The 10,215-nt window shown below is 48.6% G+C and overlaps 1 protein-coding gene across 3 annotated transcripts; it reads left to right on the plus strand.

Moving 5' to 3' along the window:
* Positions 1 to 255: 255 nt before the first annotated feature.
* On the plus strand, positions 256 to 6,516 carry LOC129650028 (uncharacterized). 3 transcript variants are annotated; one of them, XR_008713543.1, is made up of 4 exons: positions 256 to 1,101; positions 2,947 to 3,338; positions 4,011 to 4,131; positions 6,000 to 6,516. XR_008713543.1 is itself a non-coding variant. In XM_055578129.1 (2 exons), the coding sequence occupies exons 1-2, from the start codon at positions 3,587 to 3,589 to the stop codon at positions 6,241 to 6,243; spliced, it is 789 nt and encodes a 262-aa protein (XP_055434104.1). In that variant the 5' UTR covers positions 3,351 to 3,586; the 3' UTR covers positions 6,244 to 6,516. The 3 variants fall into 3 exon arrangements, 1 of the variants encoding a protein (XP_055434104.1); XR_008713544.1 differs by lacking the exon at positions 2,947 to 3,338 and having other exon boundaries at positions 297 to 1,101; XM_055578129.1 differs by lacking the exons at positions 256 to 1,101; positions 2,947 to 3,338 and having other exon boundaries at positions 3,351 to 4,131.
* Positions 6,517 to 10,215: the final 3,699 nt, after the last annotated feature.

Genomic DNA, 10,215 nt, shown 5'->3' on the forward strand with positions numbered 1-10,215 from the left:
TTAAGTATTGGTTGGCTCTTTCTACTTTTCCTGAAGACTGAGGCCTCCAGGCACAATGGAGATAATAAGTAATGCCCAATGCTTTTGAGACTCCTTGGGTGACCTTAGAAGTAAATGATGTCCCATTGTCACTTTGTAATGACCTGGGCAGACCAAAGCTTGGAATGATTTCATGGAGCAATTTTTTTACCACCTTCTCAGCCTTCTCAGCCTGGTGGGAAAGCCTTCAATCCATCCTGTGAATGTATCTATCATGACTAATAGGTACTTATACCCTTGAGAAACTGGCATCTGAGTGAAAGCATCTGCCAGTCCTGTCCTGGGTAGGTCCCAAGTCGTTGGACAGGCTGGGCCAGCTGTGCTCTTTGAGCTTCTTGGGAGTTGTTTAATTGGCAAGTGGGACAAGAGGAGACCACTTGCCTTATAGTCGTTTGGAGGCCTGTTCCTCTGAAGGATCTTTCAAGTGTTAGGTAGGTAGAATAGGGAAAAGGAGTCCAAAATGGCGGTGGCTAAAAGAAAAGGAAGGTCCGAGGACCAGAGTGAAGACTTCAGGCAGAACAAACAGAACAAACAGCACTCCTGGCTAAGCCCAATTTGCATAGGGCAGGCCCAGGTGGAGGAAAAAACATATAAAAGGAGGAGCCAAAGCGCTTTCTCTTGGACTCTCTCTCCCGCGTGCGTGTGCTCTTCTCTCTCTCTCTCTCTCTCCTACTATCTTCTAAATAAAATAGAGCTGTAACACTGATTTGCCTAAGAGCTGTAGCACGGTTTGTCCAAGACCCAAGAGCTGTGACGCGCCGAGGGCTTTAATGTCTGTCGCTCCAAATCGTTGTTGTGACGAGACAAAGAACCAAGGAATATACACTCGCGTGACATCTATGGTGCCGTGACTCGGATTTAACCTGGCTGAAACAACCTCTACGTGGAAGAGGCCAAGCACAACAGGAGCCCAACTCAGCAAAGCTCCCGCGCTAGAAGCGGAAGGCGAAGAAACCCAGCGCAGAGGAAGGCCCATCGTGCTGGAAACCAGGACAGTGAAAAACGAACTCAGCAGAAAGCTCATGCGGCCCAGTCTCAGATTCCAGAAGACCTCCAGTTAAGGTAAGAGGTCCTCGCTCCTATGGCTGGAGGGACCTTTACAATCTCTCGTTTCTTGTTTCCTCGAACCTCCCACGAACAGGCGGGCGGCAGGGGCACAATTGAGGGACTCTGGAGAGGCTGCTCCTCAGTATGTCCCAAAGGCGCTATCTGCTGAGCCCCAGTAGCTGTTACACAAGCCGGTGGGGGTTCTTCTGTCCTTTCTCTTCTCTTTGCCAAAGATCAGACCAATGAAACTGTGAGCACAGGTCAGATATTTAGCAAATTTTCCAGCGGGCTATGAAGGGTTTCTTTGGCACGTTTTCCCATTGCTTTTTCCTCCTGTCCTTCAGCTCTTTCCCGGGACTCAAGCCAGACCAAAACTAATCAAACTCAGGCTCTGATGTCTCATTGCAAAAATTCTTTGAGAGACAAAGCGATAAGAGGTAGATTTGTTAGGATTCAGAGAGAAGCCACCCTTCAGGGTGTGAACCATTGCCGAGGGCAAGGGCTGCAACCATGGAATTAGGCCTGGCTAGGTTTTGTGAAGGGATGGAATTCATATGCTAATGAGTGAGAGGCTCATCCCAGCCATTGGGGAACCACCCACTCCTCCCTCTTTTACTTTGTGCCTTGGAGCTGTCTTGCCACCTCTGGGTGTGTCTGTTGGCTTATAGATTGGGGATTAAGGTTTACTTGAAGTTGACTTGTCATCTTGGACCCAATTGATTTTAATTGGTTTACATTATACCCTTGTGCTACGTCATTCTTTCAAAGTTTGTGCCCTGCCCCCTTCCCTCCTGTTTCATGCTCTTTTCCTGAGCCCCATCCAGACCCACAAGGCTGCCTCTACAATCTTCTGGAGAGACAACCAGAAAATAGCTGGCCTTGGGAGGGAAATACTCTATAATATCCAACCCCCTAATCCTACCCAATACTGGTCACACTGGAGATCTTGGGGACGCTCAAACTCCAGTCCTGGGGGTCCCAGGAGGTCGTCACGCCTCGACCTGCCCAGGGACCCAATCCTCGGGAGGCCGTCAGGCCTCGACCTGCCCGGGGATTCGATCTCTAGGAGGCTGTCACGCCTCAGTCTGCCTGGGGATCTGCACCCTGACCCGGGGACGCCTGGCTCTCAGGTTGCAACAGTTCTGGGTAGGATGAACTTACATCATATCTATTCCTATCCACAGTGGGCAAAACAAACCTCTTAATTCTACACAGCATTGGTAAATCTGGAGATCTTGGGGATGCCCAAACTCCAGTCCAGGGGGTCCCAGGAGGTCATCACGCCTTGACCTGCCTAGGGATCGGTCTTCGAAAGGTTGTCACGCCTCAATCTGTTCGGGGATCATCTAGTCCCAGGGGTCCCAGGAGGTCGTCACGCCTCAACCTGTCCAGGGACCCAATCCTCGGGAGGCCATCAGGCCTCGACCTGCCCGGGGATTCGATCTCTAGGAGGCTGTCACGCCTCAGTCTGCCTGGGGATCTGCACCCTGACCCGGGGATGCCTGGCTCTCAGGTTGCAACAGTTCTGGGTAGGATAAACTTCAGAAAGACTCACCCCTAAGGAAGTCTATCTATGGAAACATAAAGAAGCCTATTACTTGTGGGACTGTGCCCAGTCTCAGCAATAACTCAGGAGCCCAGTGAGAACCCCATTGCCTTTCTGGAGAGGCTAAAAGAGGCACTCCAAAAGTTTACCAACCTGGACTTAGACTTTTACGAGGGACGGGTGATTTTAAAGGACAAATTCCTGTCCCAATGTGCATCAGATATCAGAATTAAGTTACAGCAGCTACAACAGCAGGACCCTGCTGCCTGTTTATATGAGATGGTCCAAACAGCCACCAATACCTTTTATAACAGGGAACAGGAGAAAGAGGCCAAGGCCCAGGAGAAGGAGAGAAAGAAAGAGACAAGGCATGCCCAGATGCTGGCCGCCCTCCAGAGAAGCCCTATGGCAAACTCCGAGTCCTTGAGGGACAAGGCATGAGACAGATGCCTGATCTGTAGACAGGCGGGGCCTTGGGCCAAAGAGTGTCCAAACCGTGACAAGTCTCCTAGAACGGCTTGCCACAAATGCCATCAACTGGGACATTGGGTGGCACACTGCCCTCGGGACCCAAGAGCCTCAAGGTCAAGCGCCAAGCCTACCCTCACGATGGTTCAAGAGGACTGAAGCGGCCCGCTCCAGCCAGCCCGCCTGTCACAGATAACCATCACGGGGCTGGAGCCAAGGGTGCAACTGGATGTGGCAGGTAGGTCCGAGAATTTCTTGGTTGACACAGGGGCTACCTACTCTGTCTTGATCCCCTACTCCAGAGCCTTCTCCTCCCAAACCTGTACCATTTTGGGTGCTACAGGAAAAGCACTACTAAGATTCACCTGAGCACTTCTTTGTTGCTGGGATGGACAAATATTTTCCCACCAGTATCTGGTGGTCCCTGAGTGTCCTACCCCCTTATTGGGAAGAGATATACTCACTAAACTGGGGACCACCCTTGTGATGGGAAGTTTTTCAGCCCCTAGAGCTCTACAGCTCCTGGTTACTACTAAAGAACCCATTACACCTTCAATAGAGAGGGACCAAAAACTATGGGAAGACAAAATTAACCCCCAGGTATGGGACCAGGGGATTCCTGGAAGAGCCCACCAAGCTGAACCAGTCATCATTGTCCTCCGAGATCCCACTCGGTTTCCTAAGCGGAAACAATATCCTCTCAAAAGAGAGGCTCAGGAGGGACTACAGCCTTTAATAAATAAATTCCTTGCTTGTGGGCTATTGGTCCCCACCAGTTCTCCAGATATCCTCAGATATCAAGTAATGCTGATGGAAAATCCAGGCCTCACTATATCCCCTTGTGAGGTTCTTAACCCAGCCACCCTCCTACCTACCCCCGAGGGCTCGCTCCCATTTCACTCTTGTCTAGGAACCTTGGGCCACTGGACAAAACCCCGAGAGGGATTGTCAGAAGATCCTCTGACCAATCCTGAGGAAATCTGGTACACTGATGGAAGCAGCTTTGTCTTGGATGGAAAAAGAAGAGCCAGGTATGCAGTAGTCTCCGATTTTGAGACCATAGAGGCTAAGCCTCTGCCACCAGGTACTTCAGCCCAATTAGCTGAGCTCGTAGCCCTGACTCGAGCTTTAGAGCTGGGAAAAGGAAAAAGAATAGCCATTTACACTGACTCCAAGTATGCCTTTCTGGTGCTACATGCACATGCGGCTATTTGGAAAGAAAGGGGCCACTTGACCACCCGAGGGTCCCCAATCAAATATGGTGATCAGATTCTTCGACTCTTGGAGGCAGTCCATCTGCCCGCTGAGGTTTCAGTCTCCCACTGTAAAGGACACCAAAAAGGGAACACGAAAGTGGCACGAGGGAACCAAGCAGCTGATCAGGCAGCTAGGAGAGCAGCATTACAGAACCATGACCTAATAGGGGTTGCCACCTTAGTTCCACAGACTAATTTGCCAGAAACTCCTTCATATACTGAAGGTGAGACTCTTAAAGCTAAGAGCGAGGGCTTTCAAGAAGATCATATTGGGTGGTTCCAAAAGGAGGGACTCCTTTTTCTGCCTGGAAACCTCCAATGGAAGTTGGTTAACTCCTTACATGCCACTACTCATTTAGGAGAAAAGGCCCTCCAAAGATTACTAGAAAGGTCCTTCAGAGGAACAGGCCTCCGAACAACTATAAGACAGGTGGTCTCCTCTTGTCCCACTTGCCAATTAAACAACCCCCAAGGAGCTCGAAGACCCCAGCTGGCCCAGCCCATCCAACGACATGGGGCCTACCCAGGAGAGGACTAGCAGATGGACTTCACCCAGATGCCAGTTTCTCAAGGGTATAAATACCTATTAGTTATGATAGATACATTCAGAGGATGGATTGAAGGCTTTCCCACCCGGACTGAGAAGGCTGAGGAGGTAGTTAAAAAACTGCTCCATGAAATCATTCCAAGATTTGGTCTGCCCAGGTCATTACAAAGTGACAGTGGGACATCATTTACTTCTAAGGTCACCCAAGGAGTCTCAAAAGCATTGGGCATTACTTATTATCTCCATTGTGCCTGGAGGCCTCAATCTTCAGGAAAAGTAGAAAGAGCCAATCAATTCTTAAAATCAGCGATAAAAAAGATAACCCAGGAGACCTCCCTGGGGTGGAAGGAGGCTTTACCAATAGCTCTCCTCCGCACCCGCATTGCCCCTAAGGAACAGGTTGGTCTTAGTCCTTATGAGATGCTATATGGGAGACCTTTTGTTTATGTCAATGACCTCTTCCTAGATCCAGAGGTTCAGACCCTCCAGTCTTATACCATGGCCATTGGGCAATTCCAACAGGATACGCTTGTGGGGTATGAACCAGGACCCAAAAGATTCCAAAGAGTCACCACTATATGCTCCAGGAACTCAAGTCCTAATTAAAGTCTGGAAAGATGGGTCCCCAAAGGCTCAACTCCAGCCCACATGGAAGGGCCCCTACCTTGTAATACGTTCTACCCCCATAGCAGTCAAGGTACCAGGACATGACTCCTGGATTCACTACTCATAGGTCAAGCCATGGAAGAAAACAGAAGAGGACACTCAATACACCTGTGAGCCCCTGGGAGATTTCAGATACCTATTCAGAACTACCAATGAGTGCCATTCTAATGAACACCCCTAAAATCTGGTTTCTGGGGATAAGATTTCTCAGGATAACTCTAAGGAGCCAACACAGCTTGACAGAGACTGTACTCCAAGACAGACAGGAGATAGATCTTCTGATCCCTGAACAAGGAGGTACTTGATCTATCCTGGCGATGTGAATTTAAAATTGACCAATGTCCCTACTAGTCCTCGTTATGCTATATTGATGATGGTTATGATTATTCCATGTACTGTCAATTGTCTAACCTGTTTTGTCTCTGCCCAGGTCAACCAGCTACAACATGGCAGTGCCAGTTCAACAAAGATATAAAACTACAGCTGACCACGGAAAATATCACACACCCTTGGACACCGCTATAAGGACTCTAAAGATTGAGACTAGCAAGAGGGGGAGGCCCAATACCCCTCGCCGCCCCAGTTCAGCAGGAAGTAGCCAGAAAGACCTCGACGCCCCTATTCCCAAAGAATTGGGCCTCCCATCTCTTGAGGGGGGAATGTTAGGTAGGTAGAATAGGGAAAAGGAGTCCAAAATGGCAGTGGCTAAAAGAAAAGGAAGGTCCGAGGACCAGAGTGAAGACTTCAGGCAGAACAAACAGAACAAACAGCACTCCTGGCTAAGCTCAATTTGCATAGGGCAGGCCCAGGTGGAGGAAAAAACATATAAAAGGAGGAGCCAAAGCGCTTTCTCTCGGACTCTCTCTCCCGCGTGCATGTGCTCTTCTCTCTCTCTCTCTCTCTCTCTCTCTCCTGCTATCTTCTAAATAAAATAGAGCTGTAACACTGATTTGCCTAAGAGCTGTACCACAGTTTGTCCAAGACCCAAGAGCTGTGACGCGCCCAGGGCTTTAATGTCTGTCGCTCCAAATCTTTGTTGTGACGAGACAAAGAACTGAGGAACATACACTCGCGTGACACAAGTAATCCTTGGAGGGCCTTTTCCCCTAAATGAGTGGTAGCATGTAAGGAGTTAACCAACTTCCATTGGAGGTTCCCAGGCAGAAAAAGGAGTCCCTCCTTTTGGAACCATCCCATATGATCTTCTTGAAAGCCCTTACTCTTAGCTTTAAGACTCTCACCTTCAGTATATGAAGGAATTTCTGGCAAATTAGTCTGTGGAACTAAGGTGGCAACCCCTATTAGGTCATTGTTGTGTAATGCTGCTCTCTTAGCTACCTGATCGGCTGCTTGGTTCCCTCGTGCCACTTTCGTGTTTCCTTTTAGGTGTCCTTTACAGTGGGAGACTGAAACCTCAGCGGGCAGATGAACTGCCTCCAAGAGTCTAAGGATTTAATCACCATCTTTGATTGGCGACCCTCGGGTGGTCAAGTGGCATCTTTGTTTCCAAATAGCAGCATGTGCATGTAGCACCAGAAAAGGCATACTTGGAGTCAGTGTAAATGACTACTCCTTTTCCTTTTCCCAGCTCTAAAGCTCTGGTCAGGGCCTTGAGCTCAGATAACTGGGCTGAAGTACCTGGTGGCAAAGGTTTAGCCTCTATGGTCTCAAAATTAGAGACTACTGCTTATCTGGCTTTTCTTTTCCTGTCCAAGACAAAGCTGCTTCCATCAGTGTACCAGATTTCTGCGGGATTCGTCAGAGGATCTTCCAACAATCTCTCTCTGGGTTTTGTCCAGTGGTCCAAGGTTTCTAGGCAAGAGTGAAAGGGAAGAGAGCCCTTGGGGGTAGGCAGGTTGACTGGGTTAAAAACCTCACAAGGGGATGTAGTGAAACCTGGATTTTCCATCAGCAGTACTTTATATCTGAGGATCCTTTGATCAGACATCCATAAATGGCCTCTCCCATTCAGGAGTTGTTTCACTTGGTAGCTGATAAAAATGATTTGCCCCTAAGAGAGAGTTTTAAAGCATCTTCTATCAAGACTGCAATAGCTGCAAGATTTCAAAAGCAGGAAAGATCTCTTCCCAGTAAGGGAGTAGGACACTCAGGGACCACCAGAAACTGGTGGGAAAATATTTGTCCATCCCAGCAATGAAGAAGTACTAGGGTGAATCTTTTGTAATTGTTTTTCCAGTAGCACCCAAAATAGTACAAGTTTGGGAGTAGAAGGCTCTGGAGTAGGAGGTCAGGACAGAGTAGGTAGCCCCTGTGTCAACAAAGAGATTCTTGAACCTACCTGCCACATCCAATTGTACCCTTGGCTCCAGCCCCATGATGGTTATCTGTGACAGGAAGGCTGGCTGGAGTGGGCCGCTTTAGTCCTATTGAACCAACGTGAGGGAAAGCTTGGCGCTTGACCTTGAGGCTCTTGGGTCCCGAAGGCATGGTGCCGCCCAGTGTCCCAATCGATGGTATTTGTAGCAAGCCATTTTGGGAGACTTGTCACGGTTTGGACACTCTTTGGCCCAATACCCCGCCTGTCTTCAGATTAGGCATTTGCCTGGTGCCTTGTCTGTCAAGGACCCAGGTTTTGCCATAGGGCTTCCCTGGAGGGCGGCCACCTTCTGGGCATGCCTTGTCTCTTTCCTTTTCTCTCTTTCCTGGGCCTTGGCCTCCCTCTCCTGTTCTCTATTATAAAAGGTATGGGTGGCTGTCTGGAGCATCTCATCTAAAGAGACAGCAGGGTTCTGCTGCTGTAGCTGTTGTAACTTTATCCTGATTTCTGCTGCACATTGGGACAGGAATCTGTCCCTTAAAATCACCTGTCCCTCATAAGAGTCTAAGTCCAAATTGGTAAACTTTTGGAGGGCCTCTTTTAGCCTTTCCAGAAAGGCAATGGGGTTCTTGTTGGGATCCTGAGTTATTGCTGAAACTGGGCATAGTCCCACAAGTAATAGGCTTCCTTCTATTTCCATGGGTTGACTTCCTTAGGGGTGAGTCTTTCTGAAGCTTATCCTACCCAATACTGTTGCAACCTGAAAGCCAGATGGCCCTGGGTCAGTGTGCAGATCCCCAGGCAAGCTGAGGCGTGGCAGCCACCTGGAGATTGAATTCCCAGGCAGGTCGATTCATGTCGGCCTCCTGAAAATTGGGTCCATGGCCAAGTCAAGGTATGTCGACCTCCTAGGACCCCTGAACTGGAGTTGGGCATCCACAAGGTCTCCAGCATGACCAGTGCTGGATTAAGAGGTTGTAATCTTTAACTCATTGCCAGTTTGTTCACCACATATAGGAATAGATATCATGATGTAAAGCAATCCAAGCCTGTGCCCTGAGACTGGAAACCTGGTGGAACAGCCATAAGCCTTTATCCTCTTACTGCTTTAAGGGAATGTAAGTCAGTGATTTCCTCCCCTAGTCCTTCATAAGAGCAGGTTAGGGTGTCTCCAATGGTAAATATTTCATTATCATAGACCCACTTTAGGTAATAACAGAAATAATGACAAAGGAGTGGGTTATGTGGCCCTGTTAGGGGCATTAAGTATATTTTAATAATAAGCGGGGTGGAGCAATGCTGCCTACAATGGGGCAGGGTTCTGGTCATAAGAGTTAGTAATTGGCTTAAGAACAAATTGATAAGAGGCAACAGACCAGATGTTCCGTAAAAGTGGAGTGGAGATTGATCTGGGGGTATGTTTGTAACTTTAGGAGAAGGGTGGTAAGGGTTTGGGCCCAAATGGCCTGCAGGGCTAACTCCCAAAGTGGCCAACATTATCCTTGGAAGCCCAATTGCCTTTGAAGGGATGCCAACAGATGGACTTCTAGCAGGCATTGTGTGCCTCTCTCCCACCCTAGTGGGTTCACTGAGAGACGCTGATGTTGCACATGTTGTAGGAAACAGGGACGATGAAGGCCTGAATATCTAGAGGGATTTGATATTATACAGTATTTCCCTCCCAAGGGCCAGCTCTTCTCTGGTTGTCCCTCTAGAAGATTGTAGAGGCAACATTGTGGGCCCGGACAGGGCTCAGAAAAAGAGCATGAAACAGGAGGGAAGGGAGCAGGGCACAATTTTTGAAAGAATTACATAGCCCAAAGGCATAACATAAACCAATTAAAATCAAGTGGATCCAAGATGACAAGCCAAATTCAACTAAACCTTGATCCCCAATCTGCAAGCTAAATGACACATCCAGAGGTGGCAGGACAGTTCCAAGGCACTGTCAAAAGATGGAAGAGTGAGTGGTTCCCCAATGTTTGGGATGATCCTCCCACTCATTAGCATATGAATTCATCCAGCTCACAAAAACTAGCCACACCATATTCCATGGCCTCAGCACTTGCCCTCTGCAATGACACACACCCTGCAGAGTGTGCTTCTCTCTGAATCCCAACAAATCCACCTCTTAACTATTGCTGTGTCTCTAACTGAATTTTTGCAATGAGACATCAGAGCCTGAGCTTCATTAGGTCCTGAAGCCAGGCATCATGGGTTTTGGCCGGGCTCAAGTCCTGGGAGAGAAGAGCTGAAAGACAGGAGGAAAAAACAGTGGGGGAAAACGCGCTGAGGAATCCCCTTCATAACCTGCTGGAAAATCTGCTAAATACCTGACCTGTGCTCACAATTTTCATTGGCCTGATCC

The sequence above is a fragment of the Bubalus kerabau genome, chromosome 4 (assembly GCF_029407905.1).
Source record: "Bubalus kerabau isolate K-KA32 ecotype Philippines breed swamp buffalo chromosome 4, PCC_UOA_SB_1v2, whole genome shotgun sequence".
Taxonomy (NCBI): domain Eukaryota; kingdom Metazoa; phylum Chordata; class Mammalia; order Artiodactyla; family Bovidae; genus Bubalus; species Bubalus kerabau.

Excerpts from the sequence above, each read along its gene's own strand:
- LOC129650028 (XM_055578129.1), top strand. The coding sequence starts at position 3,587 with ATGGGAAGTTTTTCAGCCCCTAGAGCTCTACAGCTCCTGGTTACTACT. Across the intron at positions 4,132-5,999 it reads GATGGAAAAAGAAGAGCCAG|GTCAACCAGCTACAACATGG; the intron begins GTATGCAGTAGT and ends GTCTCTGCCCAG.